Genomic DNA, 27,962 nt, shown 5'->3' with positions numbered 1-27,962 from the left:
AGTTAATTCACCTACAGCTAAGTGATGTACGTGAAGGCTAGGTCTTTGTTATGTCTTTGCTTCCTTTGCATCCCTTGCTTTTGTATCTGTTCCCGCCTTCTCCAGAGATTCCTTGTTTTGCTTCTGTAGCTCCCTGCAGGATGCCAATGTTAATAAGCATAAGCACAGCATGCAGTGGTGAATCCATCAAGAAACATGGGGGCTGCATGGCAGATCAGCTTCTCTCCTGCTGTGTGACACGTGATGCACATTAAACTCAGGGCTGTGGGAGAGCCCCTTTACTCAATGAAATCCAGCACTGCTGCTGCCACAACGAATGTTTTCTTAACTCTCCTGCTTAGTGGAGCTGCAGCAAACAATAGGTTTTAGCAAATCATGGACAACTAGAGAGGCAGAGCCTAATTAACGTACATGCTAGGCTAATCTGACACTACTGGGGTTTTTTACGTGGTCAGGTTTTTGTTCATTTAAAATAACAGTTGAATACTGTTTTTCAAAACCTAAAAGTGATAGTAGTGAATGTGTTTTGCAGTGATATTATCCAGAAGAGTGCCTTCCATGTGTATTTTGAGTATTATTGGAGTTGACTCTAGCTCGTGAGTGACACCTCCTGCCAAGGCATGATACAGTTGCTGTGACAGTCCAGTTTAGGATTGACACTATATTATAAATTAGTACTACTATGAAACATCTCATGCTAAAGATTGTTGAGAAGGGCAGACAAGAAAGGCTTTGTGTGCTCTGGCTGGTCTGATGTGCTGCCCTAGCTGTGACATTCAGTGCTTGTGTTGCAAAAACAGTTTTACTGGCTTGTGCGAATTCTTCAGACTTACTTTGTCAACTTGCTGCTTTCCTCTGGCGAGTCCTGTTACTTGCTGTTCTTTTTAGCTCTCCTTGATGAACAAGAGTTGGTCTTTTGATATGACGCAGCTTCATGCCTTGGGAGGGAGAAAGAGCCTCATATCATCTGGGGCTTACAGAGTGACACTGGGCTGGTTTACAGACCTACTGCATGGGATCAGTTGCAATATATGGTTGGAGGTAAAAGGTCCCAGTTTAAAATTCTCTAATGCTCTTGAAATTACAATCACTTTTTGCTGCACTTGGAGAAGAAGCAGGGAAGGGGAGAATGGGGTGGGGGTGGCTCTTCCACTAGCCAGTAGCATAATTGACCTTTGGAAAAATCTTTAAGAACAAACAAGTGATTTTTAGACATGAAGGCTGATTCTACTAGAAATATATAATTTATTTTCTACCTCAACTTGAGGATAATGCTCCTTTTGCAACTGTTATGAACCTCAGGAACTTAGCTAGATACTATTTCTAGGCTACAATGAGAAAACACCTGTACGTCCTCCCTTCAAGAAAATAGGCACAGACTGAGGTTTACACTATCCTTGCTATGTGCAGTGGCTGGAGCTCAACAGGCTGTAAGTCAGTGGCTCTGCTGGGAAAGGTGCCGCTGTCCTGTCTCCCCCTGCCCTGGCCTTATGGGACTTGGGATGAAATGCACTCACTTTTTTTCCAGGCATACTCTGCATCTTCAGAGGCAGTCAGCATGGCAAATGGATGCAGGGAGAGCTTGGAAGTTTGAATCCAGTGGTCCTGGGAAGATAACAATTTATAGATTAGTATGGCGGCAGAAATTATGTGCCAAGCCACATTGTTGTACTCTTTTGTGTTCACCAGAAGGTAAGAGAACTGCTTCAGAGGTCCTGACGGATAAATGAACACAGCTTTTCTGGCAGTTTTTGTCCTGGCTGCTTGGCTCAGCCAGCTTCTTAAAGCATCCATCCCCACTGCCCAGGCATTTCTTTTGTCCACACAGTAGCTGAACTGCTGCATTTTATAGCCCTGAATGTACTGGTGCAGCCTGCGGATTGTGGTCTTCCATAACATCCAGGTGGACAGCCTGTGGCTGATCAATTGTTCATATAGCAGCTCCTGAAATGTCTGGACAGTGGATTAGGAAACTCTGAGAAGCAGCAGGCAGTCAGGATAGCAATGACTACATCCATCTCAGGCAAGGATGTCCTGTCTCATGAACTAGAAATCTTGTGGATTCTAAATCCCACTAAGATGTGACTTAGGCTCCCTGTGTATCTATATATCTTAGTAAAGGTAATGCTTGATTTTCAAGGAGATCTAAGCCAAGTTCTCAAAAGAGATGGGGGATAATAGGAATCTCTACCATTTTACTTTGATGGGAAAGGGTGATGGGGGGCTGAGATCAAACCTGAGATCCACAAAAAATTAAATTTGAGATGGGCTGGATTCCAGCTCTTTGAGTCTAGGACTCTTAAGGAGGCATAAGCTGTGCTCCAAGTGTTACTGTTAATGAAAACAGTAGCTTTAACCCCTTAAACTAATTAGGGCTTTGCAAAATAAATTACCCTTAGTTTCCAAATTCAGCAAAGCATTTCCATTCCTTTTGTTTAGAATGGGAATGATCTTAAGCCCATGATTAAAATTAAGCATTGTGGTTGGCTGAAAGAGAAACTGGACATCATGATAACAATGGCTTTCCTTCCTCTTCAGAAAATTTTGTAAGTTATGTAGCTCTGTACCTCATGACCATCAAGGAAATATCTCTGAGCCTACTAGGGACAGGATCTAGGCAAGTGTATCACCAAATGAACAGAAAGACTGTTTCTGTTCTTTCTTTGTCTCTGCTTGCATAACATTGGAATATAAAACAAAGCTAGAAAACACTACACACACGCCCCGCCGAAAAAAAAAACCCAAAACAATAACAAAAACCACCATGGGAAATAGCATGAGTAGCTCAAAAATTCTGAAGAAAACATCAGTCCTGCAGTGTATGGCGTGCACTCAAAATGGAGATTTCTAAAAAGTATCCTGAGTTGGAAAGAAGAGGATTCCTGCCCATGAGGAGCATGACAGTAAAAATATACATGTAATGTTCACAGCAAAAGGAGGGAGAGCTGATCTACCCACTCACCTTAGGAGCAGAGAGAAAGATCCCCTACATGGCATCTAAGTGGCACTTCTAGTTCTTGACATGAGGAAATTCAGCTAAGAGATATGTCAAGGCTGTTCTGATGTGTGTAACGGATCTGGGGTGTAGCTCTAGCCCTTTCTGGACACTGGGTGGCAGTCCACCATTAACTGTACGGCTAAGCATGACTGAGGGAAAAGAAATTAAGTGCACCAGAAACACTGCGAATTACATCTATTACAGTCTGATTACAACCCCACAGCACCTTTAATGATTGCTCGGGAAACATCAATAAGGACTGTGTTACTGAAAATAAAACATATGTATTGCAGCACAAATGCTCTTTCGTTAAATAGCTGGGCTATACTGAATGCTTTCTTGTGACTTGATTAATGAATTAAAGCTTATAATACCTCCCCTATTTTTTAAAGGGCAATTACACTTATAAGGCTGAAGATGTGCTGCTAGAAAAACTTGCTCTGAACAGAGGCAAAGCTCTTGCGAAGCAGGCTATACCTCCTCAGGCTTGTACAGCCTCCTTCCCCACACCACCTCTGTGGTAATCACAGCACACTGATGGGAATGCTCCTCTGAAAAGCACTATGCCAAAGGCCTAGGAGCTGGATTTACATTTTAGTGTGGTTATGAGTAGTTGGACTGCCCTTTTCTTGCCTCTCCCCAGTGCACCATAAGGTAGAGGAGGAGGTAAATAGTTCGGCTTGTTGCTGTGTTCAAAGGGAGAAGGCTGGAGCTAGTTTGCTAGTACTAATGAGGCAAAACCAAAAAGGGCAAATGACTTGAGTTTAAAATGTAACATATTTTTTAAAGGCACAGATATTGCAGGATCCAAATGCATTACACCCTTATGCAGCAGGAAACACTCCATGCTGTGTACCCAGGCAACTAGCTAGAGGAAGAGAGAGATGTGGAAGGAGAATCATATGTACCCAACTCTTATCCCAAGGCAGAGTTAGTTCAAGAATGAAGGTTATGACGGCCCATCTAGGAAACGAGGAGTGTTCTTGGTAAGTGCATCATGGACATAACACCTTATTATGATGCTGAAAGGTCACTCAAAAGGCTCTAGGCTGTAGTGGCAGAGGTGAGAACAGAATAGTTCAATAGTATTTACTCTGAGTGAGAAAAGAAATAATCCACATGTGGATCACATTCCCAGAATGCCAGTCCAATGCATTACATGCTGGATCAGGTCACTACAGGTAAGAAAGATCTTGACTCAGATCCCTATTAGAGGTGCTGAAAAACTAACAGATCACTCACATTTGCAGAACTCTGCCAGTGTGTTGCTGAGGGCCTCACGCTGGAAATGTCAAAGATCTCTTCAATAAGAATGCTGTTCTGTGAAGACAGGCAAAAAGAGAAGTTCAGCTCTCAGAAGCAGTATTCATTAAAGTGAATGTATGAAATCCAGCTCATATCCCCTTCCTTTGATCTCTGAAACAGCTTTCATGTGAACTCTAATATTTTTCCATGGTGCTAGTACAAATCTATTGAGATCTGGTCCTGAAAATTGCTCATCATTTTGCCCTTTGGTGAGGCAAGGTAAATAACCTATACACACATAGGGCCACCTATTGAAACTGCCTAATCTTTTTCTAAGGTTGAGCAAAATTTAATGGCTACCAGATAAAAATGAGACAGATTTGTAATATTTGCATTGTCTGTATACTGTGCTTTCAGTTAACAAAGTCATCCAGGATACTGTGAGTATTTCTAGACAGATGCCATAGAACAAAAGATATTGCTATCTTTCTTGGCCTTACCAGTATATGCATATTAACATTCCAGTATATGAAGATAATATCATAGCTTCTCTCTCAATTTGGTTGGGATGCATGTATTGGTTGCGAGCTGCAAAATTCCTGTATAATGTTTTGAACAAGAAGATTATTAGCCTGCAAAAAGTAGTTCTGGGCTTGATTCACTGCTGCTTTTACTCCATTTTCACACTGGTGTAACTCAGTGCAACAGCAGGGCCTTAGCTTTGCAATATTCACATTTTCTTTCTTGTACTGCAGTCTGAACACCCAAGTCACTTAGCCACAGCAAAGCTACACTGAAGGCTAAGTTGTAGTGGAGTTGGAAAGACAGGAGACACTTCTGTGTTTTGTTTTACTGAGGGATGACAGACAGACCACAGAAATGAAGGGAAACGTGAGCTGGAGCCCAGTGTTTCCTCAACTACACTGGGTATCTCACCAGTTGTATGCCACTTGATGAGGTTTGAAGGGTGTTAAACACACCCAGGAAGACTTTCTCATCCTAGCTGAAAGACGTTTTGTTATGCACAGAAAGCTTTAGTTTGTGAAGAATTCGTTTTGGCTAGTTGATTTGAACTTTATCAAATGTCCCTTGTGGATGAGCTTTGTCTTGCTGAAAAATCAGCAAAAATTTTAATTATCCTGTGTATGTTACACCTGGGTGTTATTCACAGCCAATCGCTTTAGATGCTCATTTCAATAATGGTCCTTTATTGGTTATTGTAGGAATAGGTTATTTAGCTGTACCAAACCACCATCATTCAGAGTTTTCAGCAGCCATGCAGGTAAAGAGGATAGGAAGCAAGAAGAGTCTGGCAATTACCATGTCATGTAGAAAGGTGGAATGCCTTTGTCCTCTTGGATCAAATTCATTTTCTCATAGTTTGATGTCAACATAATCTCCACTTAAAGTAAAAAAGTTAACTCCAAATTACAACCAGTTCTAAGTAATCCAGTACACAAGAGATGTTACTAGACTACTCTAAAGCTAGTTGCAAGACCCGGGATAAATTTCTTACAATTCATGGCTGGGAATTTGCAGCAGGATTTCTCACAGACACCTTCTAAGTAGTAAAATTGTTTGTTTTCTGCATTGCTGCTAATCTTAGCTTCCCTCAAACCACACCGCTGTCTTCCCCAAAGGCTCCAAAATATAGGAAGAAGTACAAATATGAATCAAGTATTTAAAGTCTGGGGACTCACAGAAGGATTTCACTGTACAGACAAGAGACTGAAAGACATGCTTTCGCTGGTGCTTGTTCTTCTCATTCACAAGAAGTCTGATTCTACAATCTTCCTCAGACTAAATATTACTGAGCCATGCGAGCAGTCCTAGGGAAGATGAGCACAGGACTTGTATGGAGCACAGGGGACACTGCTTACATCCCTTAGGACTTGTTTGCAAGACACTCCTACATCAAAGAGCATGAGATACTGCTTCATGAACTAGGAGACCCCTTACAGATAGCAGCTGCACTGACTGCATGGCAAGGAGGAACTCTGCACCTGCCTGGTCACTCCCACTGACACAGAGCAATTTCTCAGCTGTGACATCTCTGTGGTCACATACGCAGTCAGGTCTCACACTGCAGGCTGCATGTAAGGAAATGAAAAGCATCTCAAAGGAGCTTGTTCATACTTTCCAGCAAGACTAAGGTTTTACAGTTGTTATTCAGCTAGTTCATACAACCCTTTGCAATGAAAACAAGTCCATCTCAACTGCAATGAAGGCAGGTGTGGGCAGTTCCTACTTACAGGAGTTTTTCAATCTCTTTCTTCAGGTGTTTTCTTTCCATGCTCTAGCTGTCACTGTAACATAAGCTCCATGGGATCTAGGAGAGACAAATGTGCATGCTACCAAGTATCTCTGTCAATGAGCAAGTCTGAATCCTAGATGAGGATTATGGAACACTTGGAGACCCGTACAGAAATCTGGCCCAAACCATTTCCTAGGCAGGATTGCAAAAGAAGCTGAGAAAAATCTAGTCAAGAAAGAGAAGACAACATGCACAGTACTGAGAGTGAGGGTAAGGAGTTTGTTAATGAGAAATGAGAAGAATGAGCCCATTTAAGATGAGCATCAATCTCGAATGTCAGCTTGCAGGCTGCTTGCATCCCCATCACTGTGATGTACATTCTCTCTTATATGTATTCTCTCATATAATGCAATCTATTCACCTGCTGCTGCTTCTGAGTTTCTTAGCACATGGCTTGCTCTTCCCATTGTGCGTCTATTAATCAGATCTATGTGGTACAAAGAGAGGATGGACTGGGAGGAGCACAGGCTGGAAGAGATGAGGTAACAGCTGGCCTGATAGGGCACAGGAAAGAGAGCAGCCAGCACCTGGCCCACAGATTTGTTGTAAAATCGAAGTGCGTGGTTCACTCCGCTGCTCCATAATATACAATGTAATGACATACCTACTAAGCTCTCAGTGTTACTGGATATTGCCCCCCTATTGTCTCTCCCACACATATACACGAGAACTCAAACACTACCTGTGTCAACTCTTGGAACAGGCCTCAGAATCTGGGTTTAGAGACTCTGACTTCAGTATCTATGAGGAGGTATTCCGTCTTGATGTTGCTGTTCCTTTCTTGTCTCTGCCACTCAGTTAGTGTGCCCAGGAAGTTAGACTATGGCTTTACACAGGACTGCAGCTTTCTCCTCTTGCTTGGAAACAATGCTGCTGAGCTGAGAGAAATTAAAAGAAAGAAAAAACAAACCACAGAGAAGAGGTTAAACCTGCACTTCTTAGGCTGGGTTATCAGTTTCAAGCGGCATGATCCTTTTACGCTTCTAGGCATTGAATTTCACTGCTGAGTGGCTACTTGGAAACATAGAAGACTTGCTAATAAGGGAGGTGGAGACAATTCACTAGGTTTTCTGATGGATCTAACTGCTTAGAAAAGAAACTATCAGCTGTGGGAGCAACACCAAGTATAAGGAAGATTCATTGGGACTAAGATAAAGCGTGAAGTTGGTACCAAGCATATTATAATAAACATTATTAAAAAGACCAGGTGTTCCAAATTCAACACATGGGATAATGAATCTTGAATATGTGAGAAGGCCAGGCTGGAAAAAACCTCCTGGGAATAAGTGGATCAGAGATTGGACTGAAAACAATCACGAGAGTGTGAAATAGACAAAACCTAAATCATCCTGTTTCTCTCTTTATTTTGGGAACCAAAGAGCTGTATGAGGATCTGCCTGAATGAGAGAAGCCAGTGTTATTTTCTTAATTTGACTCCTGTATGCTGTGCTGATTAAAAGAATATGCTTAGAGAAAACTACAAGGTCTACGTCTCCTTCATCGCTGCAGATTGGTGCTCTGTGTGAGGATAGAACTCATGACCTTCAGATTACGAGACTGAAGACCCTTTTAGTCCTGGGCCCGTTAATTTGCAGGATGAATCAGACTTATACCATCCATTATCCCCTCCTGCTTTGTAGAAAACCTCGCCTCCACCGCCGTCAACTCCTACACTGCCCATGGCTCCTACTAATCCCTTTACAGAGGAGTTGACAGAGGTAAAATCAGTAATGCAAAAGTGTACAGAAGAAGCTATGAAAGAGGGTGATTTTAGTTTTGCCTTCCCTGTTATACTGGCCTACAGTTTATGAAACTTTGCCGTACCAAGTTTTCATAGAGCTTAAAAAAATCTGTTACGGACAATGGAGCACAAAATGCATTCACTGTAGGAATAACAGAGGCAGTAGCTACGGCATGTATAATAACACCATGGCATTGGAAAATATTAATGAAGACAATATTAACCTCAGTGCAATATGCTGTTTGGCAATTAGAATATAATGATTTAGTAGCAGAGCAAGGGATGGACAATTTGACCGCGGGAATACCAATTCATCAGGATATGCTAACAGGTACAGGACAATACATACCTATACAAGCACAAATAGCCCTTGATAGATGAGTTTTTGAACAAGTCTCATGTATTGCTGTAGCCGCATGGAAATGAGTGCCTGACTCTCAACAACCCAAATGATCTTTTGCAACAGGAAGACAAGGTTCTCGGGAGCCCTATATGACATTTATAGATAGATGGCAAGGGGCGATTACAAGGCAAGTAGATAACCCTGAAGCCACTAAAGCCTTGATATTTCAATTGGCTTTTGAAAACACAGTGACTGTCAAATAGCACTAAAACCAATAAAAGGAAAAGTGACTGACCTCAGAGAATGTATTAAAGTATGTCAACATGTTGGAACTGAAGCTCAGTTCTCGCTGAGCAAATTAATCAGAACACTAATAAATGTTTCAATTGTGGAACAGAAGGACACATAAGCAGAGACTGTCCTTCCAAGCAGCAGATGCCTAAATGTGGGGTCCACAGCGGGCTGAGGACCCCTGATTAATGCACCCGGAAGGAGATCATGGGACGGGAAGTGGGCAGACAATATAGGACCATGCATGAAAGTAGCACTATCCATTCACAGATTGTTTATGTATAAGCTAATCCAATCATGCGGAGACGCGTGTGTTAATCAAGGGTATAAGAGGCGCGCGTAAGATCAAGCACCGGCCGGTCAGCCCTGTAACATCAATAAAGAAACTTGCTTCCACATCACCGTGTCGTGTCTCAACAGCGACATCTGGTGACCGCGACGTGATATAGCGAGCGATTTTCTGAGAGTTTTAATTTAGGGGTTCCCCGAGGTGGCACAGCCACTATAAAAGAGTTTTCGGCAAAAATAGCCAAGAGAAGCGGCGAGAGAAGCTGCTAAAAGAGTTTTCGGCAAGAGTAGCCAAGAGGAGCGGCGAGAGAAGCTGCTTAATTCCGGATCCGGGACCTTTAAGAAGCCACCGAGTGCAGGTGAGCTGCTGGGGAAAAAAGATGGGAGCCTCACTAACAAAAGAGGAGGAAATGATTATAAGCATGTGGAAGCAAATACTAGAAAAGAAGGGGGTAAAGCTAGAGGAATTCATGTTACAAAAGATGCTTTTATGGAGTAAGAGGGTTATACGCCAGATATAATAACATCATTCACTGTTTCGAATTGGAAAGAAATAGGGGACAGGCTGTTTGATAGTGCTTCACGTGGAGACAAAGAATCAGTATCTTTGTTAACCACATGGTGCCTTTTGTTTGATACTTTGAAAGACTTTAAGAAACAGAGGGATCAGGCAGAGCAAGATCTTTCACTCCTTGCCTCCCAAGACGAGCCTCCATCTGCTGAGGATCTGTTAACGGAGAAAGAGGAATTTTCTATATTAACTGCCGACTCAGACTCTGTATCTCTATCTGAGTCTCAACATCTAAATTCAAGAAATCCGGTAACGCACCAAGAGAATAAACCATCTCGGTTAGTGCGATGAAACAGACTCGGCTTGTCCGATATATAAACAAAGCCGACGGTGGGTTAACCCCGTAATGCCATCCGCCCCTCCACTGCCCCCTGAAGAGCGAGAGGCACCCGAACCATACAATCCACTGCTACTCCCGCCTTTGCCAGATGAGTCGGATGATTGGGACAATCCCGCGGTGGTGGTGGGGGGCACTGAGGCGGCTGCTTTAAAAAACAGAAAGACCAAGGCTAGCGCCGAGCCACCCTTTAGGGGTTCCTCCGGTAAACCTAAAACCCCTCAGGCGTGGGATCCACCCTTGGCACAGGTTACTGTGAGACCATATGATCCATGTGTATTTTGGCAAAAGGTAAAACAACAGGCTATCCTAGAAGGACAGTGGACATTGTCTGAGGCAATAACTACACCCTTAAAGGAATGTGACCCGAGTCCTATGACAGCTATGGCATTCCCGGTGGTCCGGGGGGATCCAGGACAGGGAGTTATGGATGGGCACAGACCATACACCTGGAAAGTAGTACAGGAACTTCAAAAAACCGTTACACAGTATGGTCCCAGCTCCCCTGCAACAATGCAATTGCTTCAATTATTAACTATGGAAGAAATGACACCATATGACTTTGCCCAAATTGCACAAATTATGTTTCGGCCTGTTCAGTGCACAGTTTTTCGAAATATTTGGACTCAAAGGGCAGAAGCACAGGCAATACGGAACCTGCAGCTCCCCCAGTCAGACCCCCGATATGGGAACGGTGCAGATGTTTTAACAGGAACTGGGCAGTTTAGTAATCCGAAGCATCAAGCTCAGTGGCATCCTTCAGTGCTTGAACAGGTAAAAACAGTAGGGCTTGAAGCACTGATGAGAACAGCTGAGATCACTGAACCGAAGGATAAATATACAACAATTACACAGGGAGTTGGAGAGCCATTTTTACAATTTGTAGAAAGGCTACGGGCTGCTGTAGAACGCCAAGTTTTTGATGACTATGTCAAAACACTGTTGATTACACAGCTGGCGCGAGATAATGCTAACGCAGATTGTCAAAAATAATACGTGCCTTGCCAGGTGAGCCGACTCTTGAAACTATGATCATGGCTTGTGCCCAGATGGGGTCGGCTGACCAAAAAATGGCTGCTGTCGCTGCCGCTATGGCAGCCATGGGGACACCTGACAAAGGATGCTGTAAATGTAGCCAGACTGGACATGTCAGAACTGCCTGTTCAAATAGACAAAAAAGGAATAATGGCACTGCTAGATCAGCGATCACATCGGCTATTAGCAGATGTCTCAGGTGTGGGAAAACTGGACACTTTGCTAAGCAATGCCAGTCCAAATATCACTTAAATGGAGAATTGCTACAGCCGGGAAACGGGAGGCAGAGCGCGGGGGGGCGCGCCCAGACACAAATACCCGTGCCCATGAAGAACACTTGGTCTCCTGCAATGCGGCCCCAGGCCTTTGCGACCTGTTATCAGGAAAACCCAGCGGAGCAGCAAGGATGGATGTATCCACCGCCCACACAGTAACTATTAATACACACGGAGTACACAAGGTCCCTCTGAAAGCATGGGGGCCCATCGGTTATGGACTCAGTGCCTTACTTATCGGACGTTCCAGTGCTATCTTACCAAACATTCTAGTTCATGTGGGAGTAATTGATGAGGATTTTACAGGACAGATTTTTGCAATGGTTTCTACTATCACCCCCCCTGTTACAATACAAGAGGGAACTCGCATTGCGCAATTGGTGCCTTTTAAAAGCAGTGTTCTTAAAACAGAACAAGTCATCCGTGGAGATGGGGGATTTGGACCCACTGGACCACCTCAGATTTGTTGGTCACAACCAGTCTCAAACACAAGGCCACAAATGAAATGTATCCTTGTTATGAACACTGCTTTTCCACATTCCATTCAAATATCTGGACTGCTTAACACAGGAGCTGACGTTACTATCATTGCTCGAAGGGACTGGCCTGATTCCTGGCCCGTGGTACCTGCAACTTCAGGAGTAATTGGACTAGGAGGTATGGCTACTAGTCTCATAGCAGCAAAACCTGTAATTATCACGAATCCTGAAGGGCAAAATGCCACTGTACGACCTTATATTACTCCAGCCCCCTTAAACCTCTGGGGAAGAGACTGTTTGGGACAATGGGGAGTCCGTATCACAACGGATTTTCCATAGGGGTCACTATCCTGCAGGGCACTAAAAAACCCACTTTAAGGTTGCGATGGCTTACAGATAAGCCAGTGTGGGTGGATCAGTGGCCCCTTAACGAAGAGAAACTCACAGCCCTGCACACATTAGTGGTAGAACAGTTAGCTGCAGGCCATATTGAAGAGTCACACAGTCCTTGGAACACACCGGTTTTTGTAATCAAAAAGAAATCAGGAAAATGGCGATTATTACATGACCTGCGAAAGATCAATGAAGTGCTTGCAACCATGGGGGCACTACAGCCGGGACTACCCTCCCCAACAATGACTCCAATGCAATGGGACATACTGGTCATGGACTTAAAAGATTGTTTCTTTACAATTCCTTTAGATGAAAATGATGTCAAAAAATTTGCTTTTACAGTCCCTTCAACTAATCACGCAGAACCTACAAAAAGATATCATTGGAAGGTTTTACCCCAGGGGATGAAAAACTCACCTACCATCTGCCAATGGTTTGTAGCCCAGGCACTGAGTGTTGTACGGCAGAAATATCCTGAATGCTATTGCTATCATTATATGGATGACATCTTATTGGCTGCTGCAATGTCAGAACAATTGGGAGAATTGGAAAGGGACACTAGACAAATGTTGGAATGTTATGGCCTGGTCATTGCCCCTGAAAAGGTACAACGTGTTAAACCGTGGTTGTATTTGGGCATGAAAGTACTGGCCAAAACAGTCCAACCTCAGGCAATTAAAATAGTAACTGAAATCAGGACTTTAAATGATGTTCAGAAAATAGTTGGAATTATAAATTGGCTGAGACCCTATTTGGGCCTTACATCATCACAAATACAACCCCTAGTTGATCTGTTAAAAGGGGACACAGATATTGCAGCACCCAGGGTTCTAAATAAGGAAGCCAGAAATGTTCTGACACTTGTAGAGCAAGCCATTCAGGAAAAGCATGTCTGGCGCATTGACCTGACTGTAATCGTGCAGGCATTGGTCTTTGTGGAAGACTCGATGCCCTATGCTGCGCTCATGCAGTGGGATCAGGGGTGGGAAGACCCCCTCCATATATTGGAGTGGATCTTCTTACCATTTCGAACAAAAAAGGCTGCTCCAGGATTATATGAGCTGTTAGCTCAACTCATTATAAAAATTCGAACACGATGTGTGAAACTATTGGCACGAGATCCGGAATGTATTGTTATTCCTTTACAAGTTCAATATTTTGAATGGTGTCTTGCCAATAGTTCTGCACTTCAAGCAGCGCTACTTAATTTTACAGGCCAGATATGGTATCATTTTCCTTCCCATCCACTTTGTAAACTGGGAACTCAAATCTCTATCACACAGAAACTGTTAAGCCAAACAGCACCTGTTGATGGACCCACAGTTTTCACAGATGGGTCTGGGCAAACAGGGAAAGCTGCTGTTACATGGTTTGATGGACAAAATTGGCAACATTTAATTGAGCATCAACAAGGCTCCCCACAAGTGGTGGAATTACGAGCAGTCACATTGGCATTTCAACAGTTCCCACAAGCCATAAATGTGGTAACCGATTCTGCTTATGTTGCAGGCCTAGTGCAGAGATTGGATAAAACAGTTCTTGGACAAGTGACAAACCACCTGTTGTTTGGAGTTATGAAGCTCCTATGGGAAACTGTACAAAAACGCAGCCTACCCTATTATATTCTACACATAAAAAGCCATACTGGCTTACCTGGTTTTATAGCAGAAGGAAATGCCCGGTCTGACCAATTAGTATCTGCAGTAGCATGAGGACCGGTACCAAACATTATGCAACAAGCAATTGCTTCTCATCAGTTTTTTCACCAGGGTCACAGAGCACTCAAGAGACAGTTTCAGCTTTCTACTACTGAAGCTCGATCTATCGTTGCTTCATGTCCCGATTGTCAAGGCCAACATTTTCCAACAGTTTATGGAGTAAATCCTAGAGGCTTACAGGCCCTACAAATTTGGCAAACTGATATAACTCATATTACAGAATTTGGCCGACAAAAGTATGTACATGTATCAATTGATACTTTTTCTTCTGTCATTATTGCTACTGCACATACTGGAGAAACAGCAAAAGATGCTATTAGGCATTGGCAAAAAGCCTTCGCCATCTGTGGTGTTCCTCAACAAATTAAAACTGACAATGGTCCCGCTTATGTTTCTGGGCGAGTGAAATCATTTTTACAGTCTTGGGGTGTCAGCCATGCTACAGGTATTCCTCATTCCCCCACTAGTCAGGCACTTGTAGAACGTGCCCATGGTACACTTAAGTGCCTTTTACAAAAACAAAAGGCAGGAATGTCTGGGGAATCACCTGAAGCAAGGCTGAACAAGGTGATGTATGTATTAAATTTCTTAACTATCAATGAGGAACATCAGAATCCCCCAATGATTCGACATTTTGAATCCTTGAAGTCTACCACAGCTATCTCTGATGGAGTGAAGGTTCAAGTGAAGGACCTTCAAAGTGGTCAGTGGTCAGGCCCATGCAAGCTATTAACTTGGGGTCGAGGATATGCTTGTGTTTCCACAGATGAAGGACCTCGGTGGTACCCTGCTCGTTGTGTTCGCCCTGCTGTGGATAAGCCACGGAGGCCACGTGTGGAGAATCAAACAGCTGGAGATGAGCGTGATGGATAGCCCTTGCTAACATCAAAGAACTGCCATAACAACTGGAGTATAAGTCGTATATCGGAACCACAGATTAGAGCTGTTAGGATCAGTAGAAGTGGAGCATAAGTCATGTACTGGAATCACAGATTAGAGTTTTTAGGATTAGTAGAAAGAGAGTATAAGTCATGTACTGGAATCACAGATTAGAGCTGTTAGGATCAGTAGAAACGGAGTATAAGTCACTGTTTGCATACTTTTCAGATGCACCTACAATGTTACTCAGCGTGGTCAAGTATTGATGCTGCTTTGCTTCCCTGTTTCAAGAATGGGTATGTTTGTAGTTGTGCTGTCGATGTTGCCCTGCATTGTGTGTCTGCTGCGAAGGGCCCCGCAGCAGCCGACACAGGCAATCTTTAACGGGCAATTTTCTTTAGCACAAATATAAAAAGGGGGAATTGTGGGGTCCACAGCGGGCTGAGGACCCCTGATTAATGCACCCGGAAGGAGATCATGGGACGGGAAGTGGGCAGACAATATAGGACCATGCATGAAAGTAGCACTATCCATTCACAGATTGTTTATGTATAAGCTAATCCAATCATGCGGAGACGCGTGTGTTAATCAAGGGTATAAGAGGCGCGCGTAAGATCAAGCACCGGCCGGTCAGCCCTGTAACATCAATAAAGAAACTTGCTTCCACATCACCGTGTCGTGTCTCAACAGCGACACCTAAACACAAAAAACCTAAACATATATGTCCCCAGTGTCAGAAAGGATATCATTGGGCTAATCAATGCAAATCTAAATTTGACAAAAATGGGCCACCTCTCTTGTGAAATCGGGAGAGGGACGCGCAGCCCAGTGCCTCTTAAACCAACAGGGTATTGAATGCTCCTGTACAATATACCCACGCCCCATCTCTGATAAATGCTTAATCTCTGGCCTTTCAGTCATTACAACAGGCAGTGCCGGACTGGATTTGGCAACTGTCTCAGAAGTAATTATTTTACAACCACATAAATTTAAAACTGTAGGAACTAATATGTGTGGACCTTTATTGATGGGATATGTAGGACTGACTGTAGGGTGTTCGAGATTTTTAAAAAAAAACTTTATATGTATTACCGAGAATAATTGACTCACACTGCATAGGTCAGGTTCAGATAATGCTAGCTGCCTTTCAAACCCCTGCTGCATACCAATGCATCAGAAGGTTGTGATAGGATGAGGGAGAATGGCTTTTAATTGGAAGAGGGAAGATTTACATTAGACACGAGGAAGAAATTCTTCACTATGAGAGTGGTGAGGCTCTGGCCCAGGTTGCCCAGGGAAGCTGTGGCTGCCCCATCCCGGGGAGTGTTCAAGGCCAGGTTGGATGGGGCCTTGGGCAGCCTGGTCTGGTGGGAGGTGTCCCTGCCCAGGGCAGGGTTTAGAACTGGGTAATTGATACTGAAAATGCTGGCAAATAAACTCTCTTAAAACTTCTTTTGGAGTTTTACAAAGCCAGCACCCTTTAATCAGGGCTGGGAAATGTGAGGGAGCGATCCCCATCGAGTGTGTGCAGCAAGACAAGAGCCAGTTACAGAGCGCATTATCCACTTACATGCAGCGTATTAATTACTCCGGAAGTCTTATGCATATCCTATTACTTTCCAAGGACTAATTTTAATGTTGCTATGATCTTCCCAACAGTCAAATCTCTGCTACTTTGGAGCTGCCTCCATCCCTGCCTGCCCTTGCATTTGAGACAGGGAGACACTGCGAACACCGCCACGTCTGTCAGCGCAGCCCACTCCGCACACAGCGCGCTGTCGCCTCCACGAGAACGAACAGCGTAACAGCGTCTGGAAAAACACTATTTGAAAAAAACACCGCTATAAAAAATAAACACTCTATCAGAGGGATGTTCTGTCCAATTTAAAAAAAAACAGTTACTTGGATGAACTTTACTTTAGCTTAAATCAAAATACTCCCTTTTTTGAAATAGTAACTACTTTCTGTACTGTGATCTTTCAGATCCCTCCACCCCGGACCACTCCGCGGCTCGCAGCGCGCGCGGGGCCGCTGCAGGGGGCGCTGCAGGGGGCGGAGCACGCGCGGAAAGCCGCGACCGTTTGTGTTCAAAAACCTCCGTGCGGGCGGGGCGGCGCTTGCTCGCTGCCCCCGGGATCCGGCTGCGGGCTGGGGTCCCCGCGGAGCGGTGAGGAGGGGGCTGGGGACCACGGGCAGGGATGGGAGTGCTTGGGAGGGTGTCTGGGACTGATGGGGGGATTGGGCGTGCTGGAGTGTGGCGGGTGACTGGGGGTGTGTCTGGGACTGATGAGGAGGTTGGGAGTGCTGGAGTGTGCGGTGCGTCTGGGAGTGCTTGGGGCAGGGGGGGTCTCTGGGAGTGCTTGGGTGGGGATCTTGGAGTGCTTGGGGGGGTCTGGGAGTGCTGGACTGATGGGGGGTATCTGGAACTGATGGGGGGCTGGGAGTGCTGGAGTAGGGGTTGGGGCTGGGACTGATGGGGAAGGGGTCTGGGAATGCTGGGGAAGGAGGCTGCCAGTGCCGGAGAGAGGGGCTGCTGCTGGGGGGAACTGCACGTGCTTGGGGGGTCAGTGAGGTGAGGGGGGGCTGCAAATGTGGGGGGGATTGCAGGGATGGGGAGCTGTTATGGAGGGGCTGCGATGACGGAGGGGGGCAGGAGGATGTGATGCCATGGTGTGTGTCTGTCTGTGCATCTCTGCCCCTGTGGCTTTGCCCCTCAGGGTGGGTGAAGGTTGTTCCTGGGTGGTGAGGGCTCTGCAGGGCAGACGACATGCACTGACCCCACTGGTGGTGTCTCTCCAGCCATGGCATCTTGGAAGGATGCTCAACCGTCCTTCAGCCTGAGTGGTGTGAGGGAGCGGATGTTGGAGAAGAAGAATGGTGCCTTGAGGACTGCGAAGTTGAATGCTTCACTTGCATCAAAAATCAAAACGAAAATCATTAGTGAGTGTATTTTGCCTTGCAGCGGCTGGCAGCTACGTCAGCTTGGAGCAGTGCCTTTGGCTGGTGTGGGTGGGTGGCAGGCTCGTACCCAGAGCTTGTATTTAACCTCCACTTTTGTGCTTGTGAGTTCCTGGTGAATTCAGAACCCCACAAAAGAGGATCAGGTGCCACTTTAGGCTCCCAGAGGCATCTGAGGTATCCGTGATGGGCAGGGTTGACACTGAACCTCTGGAGCAGCAGCTGGAGGCTGCTTGGCAGCACCCCGGAGGGCGTTAGGCAGCTGTGTCTGGGCAGCTGAGTCCTCAGGGTCTAAGTAGCAAAACCAGGAGGTATGGAAATTATTTTAGGCTATATGCAATCCTGTGCAGAAGCTAGCCCAACCCTGACTTGTTTTTAGGGGGGAAAGAATGCAACTGTAGCGTGTGAGATAATTTGGACCATTTTGAAAACCTTAGGTACTTCTATTACTTTCATTTATTTGTTCTGAAATTGGGATACACTAATCCAAATCCGCGTGAGGACTACTGCAGAGGAAAGTAGGTTTCTCTCCCTGTTTTGAGACAGAGATGACAACTCGGAGCTATAGGTGACTTATCCAGTGTCAGAAGCATATCTTTCTAAGCTCAGTACCTGAGCCATGCTGTCATTCATTAAGAATTGAAGCAGTCACTTGCTGACTGAGCATAAGCCGCTGAGGGTGAAGAGGGTGTGTGTCTGAAGTTTGGCAGATTTTTACTGAAAGTTGTTCCTGCTTTTCTCTGGAGAATCCTGTTGCTGGAAGGAATATACTGCTGACTTTGGGGGAGGGCTGTTGAGTTGTAGAGAACTGAGCCTGCGAGAAGCCTTTCTGGGAGGAGGGAGGTGGATGGGGGAAGAGGCATGGATGAGTCCTAGGATGCTGATTCTGTGCAATGCTTCTATATCACTTACAGATAACTCCTCCACTTTTAAAATCTCCCTGAAGCACAACAATAAAGCACTGGCCCTGGCCCTCAATGCGGCGAAAGTCACTGTGCAGCAGCTCACTCAGGAGAAGATGATCTTAAAGAAGGAGGTGGACCAGTGCCACATCCAGAATGCTCTGCTGCAGCATCGGCTCTCCTTCCTGGTATGGCACTAACAGTGTAGTTGGCATGGGGAGGGGCAGCGGGCAAGGGATGTAGCACCAGCATCTCACCTTTGGAGGAGCAAGCTTCCACCAATTGTCAATGCTCTCTCCATATGGAAAAAATAACCATTTGTTTGCTTATCCGTGGTGATGATGGAGGCGCAGACCTCATAGTTTTCTCCAAGCATATTCTTTTAATCAGCATGGCATACAGGAGTCAAATTAAGAAAATAACACTGGCTTCTCTCATTCAAGCAGATCTTCATACAGCTCTTCAGTTCCTGAACTGAAGAGAGAAACAGGATGATTTAGGTTTTGTTTATTCCACACTTTTGTGCCTGTTTTCAGTCCTGTCTCCAATCCACTTATTTCTAGGCACTTTTTCCAGCGTGGCCATCTCGCACATTCAAGATTTGTTATTCTGTGTATCTATTTCAGAACACCTGGTCTTTTTAATAATGTTTATTATAATACACTTGGTACCAGCTTCATGCTTTGTCTTAGTCCCAATTAATCTTCCATATACTTGGTGTTGCTCCCACACTTACTCTTTCTTCCAAGCTGTGTTGTCCCCAGAACGTGCCTTGCTCTGGCTACCACTGTCCTCATTGGAATAGATGTTTTGATTTAATATCTCTATCCTTTCTCTCTCTTTATTGCCTCAACACAGAATGACACCATGACAGAACTTGAAAGGCTTTTGGCTTCAGTTAAGATGGCTTGTCTCTCTGAGGTAAACCATGGGAAATGTGAGCACATTGCTCTAGGAAGGGGGCTGTGTTTGTCTGTTTTGCTTTGTGTTGCCTGCTCGCTCCAGAGTTTAATGCTTCAACTGTTTGTTTGCTTGCTTGAATTGTGCTGGCTGCATCCTCATTTTTAGCTTGATGTTAATGATTTCCAGGGTAACTTCTTCTGTGGGAAAAGCTACAGTTTTAAACGGCCTTCCTCTGGGCCATTGGTCATATTGGCGAGCAGTCTCTTCTGCTATGACAAGCTGGAACTTCTTTTAAATTGTTGTCATGGCAACTTGGGATAGGGAATATATCTATATGCTCTGTCTCATGAGTGAGTGAGGAAATATTCCTGCTTCCTAGTCTCAGATTATCTGAACTATTTTAACTTAGTCCTTAAGCCTGTGGAGACTCTACTGCAGTTTATTCCATAAACTCTGCAATTTAAATGGGAGAGGGTCACCGGCAGTATCTGACATACTTTCCAGGGTGAAACTGAGCTTCTGCTGTTTCGGTGCAGGAGGTTACATAGAGGATCTCAAGAGGTTTAACTCGCTCTTCTATTTCTCTGCTTTCCAGTTCCATACAAGTTTTGCATCCTTGTCCAATGGCCATAAGAGCAGCATGGCTGAAGATAGCTGGGCCGATGATATTGCAGATGGTCAGCTTGTGAGGTGGGTATTGAAATGTCAGAAACTGTCAAGCTTGTCCTCAGTTTTTAATATTAAACTTTCTCTTGTTTTACATGTCTTCCCAGTTGTCTGCTTTACATGAGATGTCTTTCCTAAACCGGCACTGCTTGATGTTTTCCTTTACTCTGTGAATGAATGTGATAGCTGGCTGCTTTGAGGCTTGTTACATGTAAATGCTTAAGTCATCTCCTTATGATGTAAAATCGTGTTTCTGAAAGACGGTCAGAGCAGGATCTCTTAAAATATATTTAAAGCTCTTTCTCCAATGTCTAGTCTCCCCTTTGAACACAGGTGAACCCTTGGAGCTGCCCACACACATGGCTCCAAGCAGCCATGTTGATAGTCCACAGTGAGGTGAACCTGTGGTCACCACCCGTGTGCTGAAAGGCCTTACTTCCCTGTTGCCTCAGTGTATTTTTATCCTGCTTATGTATTTGCAGTGATGTGCTTTCCTTATGAGTTGTGCTTGCATAAACATGGGATATCTGCCCTGGCTGGGCAGTATGTGTTCTTCAGCACTTGAAGCCTTCGGAAATGTATTTTGGTGACTGTTGATGGACGTGAAAGCTGTAGCTGTTCTGCTTGAAGTATGGAATGAGCTCCATTGCTGTTATTCCTTCTCACCAGGGCTGCAGGGATGCCATTGAGGGTTCCCATTTCCAGGCTGTGTGATGCAGGACAGCAAGGTGGCATCTCCACAGCAATACAGACATCCTCGCTAGACCTTCAGAGACCTGCTACTAATGAGCCCCTGGAAATTGTGCCTGTTGCCTCCAAAGACACTTTGCCACCTGCTGAGCAGCCTCAGTCACACGAGGAAGAGAATGGGAAGAAGCTGACTGAAACAATGGAAGCACAGGAGGCTTTTGTTGGGTCTTGCATCTTTGGAGGTAAATTTGCATCTTTGCTGTTCTTCTGGTGCCACTTTGCACATCTCTATGTTTCTAAATGAATGAGTGCAGTACTGTAGGTCCAGTTCGCTCATAATCATCACTCCAGCAGCTTCTGATTATGGTTAGGAACTGCATGCTTCAGTGATGCTTAGCTTGCCCATGTCCTTGAATAGGATGTCTCGGTGGGGATATTTGGCATGTTCGCAATAGCCCAGGGTCGCCTATCAGGCTTTGAGTAAAAGGCACTGAGCTTGCATAAGATTTTCAGAAATGTCTGAAGGTGCAGAATCTGACTAGATGCAAATCTTCTGTTCCTTGTGAATTTGCCGTATGAAAAATAACTTGTACAGATTGTGTGCATTCCTAAATATTAAGAATGATTAAGCAATCTTGCATTGGGCTGCCTTTCTGTACTGAGAGAAGCCAGCTGAGCAATTCTGTTTCATGTTGAGTCTAGTGTGTCCATGTAGAGAAAAATACCTTTCTTTTTTTCTATGCTCTGGATTTGTGGCAGTGCGTGGGGCATGGGTTTTAGTAGTATGAGGAAAGCTGGCATTTGCCCACTGCATTTTTCATTCTTAGGAATTAATTTTGTCTGTCCAACAGAGGCCTTGTGTACCACCCAACAAGATCCCAACAATTTGCCAGCGCGTGCCTGGGAAAGTCATCCCCTTTTATGTGAGGGCAGTGAGATGGCAAAACATCTCTTTGATCGTCTCTCACAAGGGCATGTTACTCAGAGGAGAAAGCGTTCCACCCTTTTTGCAACAAGAGCTTCATCTTCTCTTGTGGATATCATCCCACATGCCAGTTCCACTCAGGCAGCTCAGTGGAGTATCACAGAGGACAGCAGCAGCTCCAGCAAGAGTGACACACAGCCACAGCTGAAATCTCCCAGCTCCCTGGTTTCCCCTACTCAAACCACTGTTACTACTGATAAAAAATCTTTGGCTAAAGAGATTTTCTGTGATCAGCTACAGGCTAAAGAAACTGGGTGTGGTGAAATGGATCTCGGGTATAGCAGAGTCCCTGAGTTTGTTCCTGTAAAGGTTAAAAGCAAGGGTAATGGTAAAACTGGTGAGAAAAAAACTGTTAAAAAAGCAAGCATGAGTAAAAAAAAACCAAATGCAATTAAAAACTATGCAGAAAGTAGTTATCTGCCTCAAGATGAAAACAGTGCTCAAAATGTAAAGAAGCTTCTTCAGCCAGAAGTTGCAACATGTTCTGTTGAGTCTGAAGTTTCTGAGATGGGGCAGAAGGCTTGTGTGGAGGCTTTGAACAGGAAGAACAGAGGCTGTGGTGTTGATCAGGATTCCTGCTCTGCTGATGAAGTCCAAGATCTCAGAAGAACAAATGTGGTGGATCCAGCACAGCCACAGCTGCAGAGTCTCCAAGGTGGTGACTTACTGCAGCAGGTTATGAAGGGAGCCACTTTTGAGGTCCAGACTATGGAGAGCTCATCAGAAAGCCCAGTTGGTACCTTCTCAAGTCATGAAGTTCCCTCAGATGATTTGAGTTTACAAAATACACTTCTCTTGAGGAAAGAGACCTCAAATGCCTGTGCTTTGCAAAAGGACTCAAGTAGGAGCACAAAGAGCATCAGACAGAAAACCAACAGAAGAACTAGAGTAATTAGGCAAAAAGACAAGTCTGATGAGGAGAATCTGCCAAACAGTGTGAAAATACCAGGGGCCAAAGCAGAAGAACAGCCTAAGAAAAGGCAGTCAGAAAGCCCAGTTGGTACCTTCTCAAATTACAAAGTTCCCTCAGATGATTTGAGTTTACAAAATACACTTCTCTTGAGGAAAGAGACTTCAAGTACTTGTGCTTTGGAAGAGGACTTAGGTGGGAGCACAAAGGGCATCAGACAGAAAACCAACAGAAGAACTAGAGTAATTAGGCAAAAAGACAAGTCTGATGAGGAGAATCTGCCAAACAGTGTGAAAATACCAGGGGCCAAAGATGAACAACAGCCTAAGAAAAGCCAGTCAGAAAGCCCAGTTGGTACCTTCTCAAATTACAAAGTTCCCTCAGATGATTTGAGTTTACAAAATACACTTCTCTTGAGGAAAGAGACTTCAAGTACTTGTGCTTTGCAAGAGGACTCAGGTGGGAGCACAAAGAGCATCAGACAGAAAACCAACAGAAGAACTAGAGTAATTAAGCAAAGAGACAAGTCTGATGAGGAGAATCTGCCAAACAGTGTGAAAATACCAGGGGCCAAAGATGAACAACAGCCTAAAAGAAGCCTGACAAGCAGGAAGAAGACTGTCAGGAAAAGTAATTGTAGTGATCAGAGAAATGAAGTTGATTTTGGGCCATGTATAGATGTTCAAGAAATGGCCAAGGAGAGCACAAAGGATTCACTGTGTAATCCTAAACATATCAGGAAAACTTATGTTGTCCATCCTTTGGATCTTGCAGGAAACTTAGTTTGTGTCCAGACAGATTTTGAAGGGGGTGAAATTGTACCTCATGTGTCTGTTCCAGGGAGAAAAGCTAGCAAAATTCCCAGACTTGAGGGTATGGGAGCTGCTCAGAGCAATAAAAAACTGATGGGGGGCCTTCAAGAAAAGCAGCAACCTAGAGTTGACAGCATGAATGCTTTGAAAAAAGAAGCTTATCCCAAACCGAAGTGTCAGTGGAAGAGTAACACCTCTAGTCCATCAGAGGCTGATTCCCTGGCCACACAAAGTGATGGTACCAAGGTGCTCATTGGAAGTTCAGCAGAACTTGCATCCAAGCGAACTGCCCTGACGGGTAAATTTTCCTGGATTACACATCTGCTGTCTGAGCCAGATGCCTTCCTGCAGGAGCAGATAGCTGAGATATCACTTGAAAATAATCTCATGGATGTTTCACACTGTCTTGAATCCTCCTCTGTGACCTGTTCTGCAGCTCTGTCTGTCATCTCCAGGCTTACAGATGTATCAGTTTCCAAGAGGTTGAGTACTGAGAGCAACAGAATGCCGGAGAAATACTCTGTTGGGCTTGAAAGCTCCCTGATATTTAAAGAAATGCCTGCAGAGGAAATACCTGGGGAAACAAACCAGGTGGAGTCAAGTTCTCGGAGCTCACCTTCACAGGAACCTGGTAGGTTGGGGAGGGAAGCTGTGTTTGGAGATGAGTGCCAAAAATATGAGTGCGAGTGCTCATATTTTAGTTCCTCTTCTTTTCAGAGTTAAAGATCAATGTCCCATATAATGTTTATGCTTCCTCTTGGGCTGGCCAGTCATTTCTGTGGCTGCATTTGCTTCTAGTTGATCAGCCTGCCTGGAAGAATGTATGGCCGCTTGTTCATGTGTGGATATTGGGGATAGACTAGGAGCATGTGCGGTGACTCCCGTTTTACCACTCCTGTTATCTGCAGGGCATGCCTGTCGATTTAGAAAATGAATTACTCAGTTGAAAAGCATCATCTGATGCTGGAGTCAGCGTTACTGGGGCACTGTATGTGATGAAGATGGCAGCTTTTTAAACCAGTTAGTGCTGCACAAATCCAGACTTTATACCTCTACGTGCTGTCTTCAATGGAAATTCATGGGGGGCTGCCTAGATTCTCTTGGTTGTGGGTGTTTTTTGTTTGTGGTTTGTTGGCTTTTTTTTTTTTTTTTTTTTTTTTTTTTTAAAGGATTTCTAGGATGTGTCACTTGGCTGGTAATGCAGTAGCAGAGCTGAGCTTTTTGTGGACCTTGCTGTTACTGGATACTCTTTAAAAGAGTTGTTTTGTGGGGTTTTTCCTTCCTGTAGATGTTGATAAACAGTCCTCTTACAGCTAGAGTGGGCTGTACTTTGTAGAGAGGGAGGTAGTTTGCTCTCCTGCCTTCCCTGTCTTGGCTGACTTCACTTTTAAAGCTGCAGTAAACACCAGCAGGGTCCTGTGTCTTGCTGGAAGCCTTGTAGGGTGCCGTAAGCTTGCTTTCTTCTCCAGGGTATAAGCTCCTGGGCATTACAACTATCGACTATAAATTTTAATCATTTTTCTACTACATCTGGGCCCAATGATGCAAGCACTATTAGTGATCTGTATCTTTCCAATGAGGAACCTAATTTGATTAAGGATTTGACTTTTGAGGAGCAGGTCTAGGGCTTTTGGACAAAAATAGGTCTCCTGCATTTTGGAGGAACATGACTGGATTCAGGATTGTGCAGTCTTCAGAGAAACCTGGTAATGCAGGTCCTTTGCTATTTGGCAGCTGTATTTCTTAGGATATCTGGAAATGATTTGGAAACACTTTGATCAACTTATGTGAATGTCTGTCTTTGCAGAGATCATGCCACTACACGACTTGACCAATACCAAGACTCTGCCTTCCTCCAGCTCTGAAGAAGGGTTAGGGCGCCCATCCAGGAAGAGACGGGACCCACCCAGCTATGCAGAGCCAAAAATCAACAGGTTGGGCTTTAATCTGTTCTTTCCCATGACTGTTCCCCGTGCTGCTCGCCTGTGCTTTCTCTCCAGGGCTGGATCCTCTGTCACTTTGCTTACCTTTAAGTTCCTCTTACCCTCTGTGTTTCTGTCATCCTCCTCTTCTACTACACTGTGGTTAAGCCAAAGTTCTGCACAGATGTGTGTGCAGGTTTCTGGTAGCAAGCTACCAAAGATGTTGTTTCCCTCACTGAAATGAGCACATCTCTTAGAAGACTGCATCTGCGGTGTTCCAGTGCTAATAAGGAATTACTGTGAAGATAAAATATAGGCTAAATGAAAGCCTTGGGTTTCAGTGAAGGAAATGCCTGGTTTTGAGGAGGATTCTGTGAGCAGGATGTATCTATATTCCCTTTTTCTGGCAGATAAGAGAACCTATACAAGTAGCTGCATTTTTTCCCCAAGAAACTGTAGATTCAGTGGCTACTGTACAGAACCATTTAGCTCCTAAAATGAGTTTGTTGTTATGCTACTGGGTAATACTGTGTTTCTTTCCTGAAAAGCATCACAGTTTGAACTTTGTGAGGAATGGGTTATACTGGGTCAGAAGGCACTCTGTACTGATACAGCTGTTCCTGTACTGGACAAGGAACAAACTGTACTGCTCAGTCATATTATAGAAGAAGCATTTCAGTAAAATCAAACTTTGGAGACTGAAACAATACATGTATTCAAGAAATACCTTGATGGTTCAATCTAACCCTTTTGATTCTGCAGGAAACTGAGGCGGGGTGACCCATTTACAGACATGGCGTTCCTCCAATCTCCTCCCTACAAAACCAAAAAGAAGAAAATTGCCAAAGCCAAGGGGAAGGCCAAGAAGATCAATAAGGAAAAAGAAATGCTTTCTGAAGGATGTTCCAGAGCCAAGTCACAGAAGCTAATAATGGGAAAAGATACGGAGCCAGAAGTAAAATAGTGGTTGAGCGGGCAGTCCCTAGGGCTTGTGCATCTTTGCTAGACTGTTTCTGATGTTTTGCATAACAGCCTATTTTTAATATTAAAGTATAAATAAAGTCTGTGTACAATAGTATAAAATTCCGTGATATTTATTTCCTGCCTTCCACCTAAAAGTGCTGGATGTACAAGTGCTTGTGGCACCACAGGCAGCCAGCTGGCTCTGCTGGTGCTCTCCTGGCCTTGCACAAGACTAGGGTTTGGAGAGCTGATATTCTGGCGTTGGCGATGCGATACAAGGGCTGCTGAAAGTATACAAAAGAGTTGCAGCAGCCCAGGCTTTGCATCAAGTACAAGAGGCATGCTGACACACTGCCTAGCACTACCTCCTTTAACTTCTGTGGCCTCTCTACAGGGAGAGCAGTCCATTAGGAAGTCACATTTTGGGGTTGACAATTGAAGCTTTGGCCCTAGAAGCCAGAACTCTGACCTGTTCTGGAAGGGAGCTGTGTCGGGTAACTGATAGATCCCCTCTCAGCTAAGGGACTGAATGGTGAGCCCTCCACCAGTGCTGAGCAGGAAAGAGCTGGGCCACAGATGCACACACCTAACCAGCTCCGTGTCAGCACTTGGGGCAGGCTAGGCTATATTTTGCTCGAAGACAACTGTTGCTGGAGTTCAGGACCGTTGGTGCAAAGGGCTGTTGCTGGTGGTGGGAGCTTCAAGGGCCCTGCCCAAAAGCTCTGTGCAGCAGCTGGTGTGTTGCAAAGCAGACAACTGCCTCAGAAAATCCTGTGCTGTTTTATTGCAAACTGAGTGCCCACTGGCCTTCAACAGTTGCCTTTTTAGGGTCTACTGGTGTCAAACTCTGAAGGTTACTGATACCAAATGTTTGAGGGAGTAGTGGGGATGTCCTCTTCTGAGGAGCAGTTGAGAGAGCTGGTGTTGTTTAGCCTGGAGAAGAGGAGGCTGAGGGGAGATGTTACTGCTCTCTACAACTGCCTGAAAGGAGGTTGTGGAGAGGGGGATGCTGGCCTCTTCTCCCAAGTGACAAGGGAGAGGACAAGAGGGAATGGCCTCAAGCTCTGCCAGGGGAGGTTCAGGCTGGACATCAGGAAAAAATTTTTCACGGAAAGGGTCATTGGGCACTGGCAGAGGCTGCCCAGGGAGGGGGTGGAGTCACCTTCCCTGGAGGTGTTTAAAGGACGAGGTGGATGAGGTGCTGAGGGGCACAGTTTAGGGATTGTTAGGAACAGTTGGACTTGACAATCCAGTAGGTCATTTCCAACCTAGTGATTCCTGTTTACCAGATTAGAGTGCCAGAACACACTAAAAAAACTACTCTGAGAAGGAAGACATTATTTT

General features: G+C 44.7%; 2 protein-coding genes across 5 annotated transcripts; one reads left to right on the top strand and one right to left on the bottom strand.

The window, feature by feature from the left end:
• Nucleotides 1-48: 48 nt before the first annotated feature.
• On the bottom strand, nucleotides 49-9,059 carry C6H2orf80 (chromosome 6 C2orf80 homolog). Its single transcript, XM_054069845.1, is given in 14 exon segments — nucleotides 49-103; nucleotides 105-133; nucleotides 834-880; nucleotides 883-938; nucleotides 1,352-1,358; nucleotides 1,518-1,605; nucleotides 4,241-4,319; nucleotides 4,756-4,842; nucleotides 4,950-5,077; nucleotides 5,564-5,645; nucleotides 6,496-6,572; nucleotides 7,240-7,435; nucleotides 8,648-8,786; nucleotides 8,937-9,059. Coding segments are annotated over 11 exon segments (699 nt in total). The 5' UTR covers nucleotides 6,537-6,572; nucleotides 7,240-7,435; nucleotides 8,648-8,786; nucleotides 8,937-9,059.
• A 61-nt stretch (nucleotides 9,060-9,120) lies between these two features.
• Nucleotides 9,121-26,710, top strand: SGO2 (shugoshin 2). 4 transcript variants are annotated; one of them, XM_054070215.1, is made up of 11 exons: nucleotides 9,121-9,579; nucleotides 15,136-15,203; nucleotides 16,567-17,074; nucleotides 17,707-17,847; nucleotides 18,780-18,955; nucleotides 19,626-19,688; nucleotides 20,266-20,360; nucleotides 21,006-21,268; nucleotides 21,878-24,364; nucleotides 25,541-25,667; nucleotides 26,418-26,710. In XM_054070215.1, exons 4-11 carry the CDS (start codon nucleotides 17,709-17,711, stop codon nucleotides 26,617-26,619), a joined length of 3,552 nt encoding a protein of 1,183 aa, XP_053926190.1. In that variant the 5' UTR covers nucleotides 9,121-9,579; nucleotides 15,136-15,203; nucleotides 16,567-17,074; nucleotides 17,707-17,708; the 3' UTR covers nucleotides 26,620-26,710. The 4 variants fall into 4 exon arrangements, with proteins under 4 accessions (XP_053926190.1, XP_053926192.1, XP_053926191.1 ...); XM_054070217.1 differs by lacking the exon at nucleotides 15,136-15,203 and having other exon boundaries at nucleotides 16,891-17,074; XM_054070216.1 differs by lacking the exon at nucleotides 15,136-15,203.
• Nucleotides 26,711-27,962: the final 1,252 nt, after the last annotated feature.

The sequence above is a fragment of the Cuculus canorus genome, chromosome 6, assembly GCF_017976375.1.
Source record: "Cuculus canorus isolate bCucCan1 chromosome 6, bCucCan1.pri, whole genome shotgun sequence".
Taxonomy (NCBI): Eukaryota; Metazoa; Chordata; class Aves; order Cuculiformes; family Cuculidae; genus Cuculus; species Cuculus canorus.
Note: the sequence above shows the minus strand (reverse complement) of the source record. Positions and strands in the feature narration are given on the sequence as shown.

Excerpts from the sequence above, each read along its gene's own strand:
- SGO2 (XM_054070217.1), top strand. The coding sequence starts at position 17,709 with ATGGCATCTTGGAAGGATGCTCAACCGTCCTTCAGCCTGAGTGGTGTG. Across the intron at positions 17,848-18,779 it reads AATCAAAACGAAAATCATTA|ATAACTCCTCCACTTTTAAA; the intron begins GTGAGTGTATTT and ends TATCACTTACAG. Across the intron at positions 25,668-26,417 it reads GCAGAGCCAAAAATCAACAG|GAAACTGAGGCGGGGTGACC; the intron begins GTTGGGCTTTAA and ends TTGATTCTGCAG.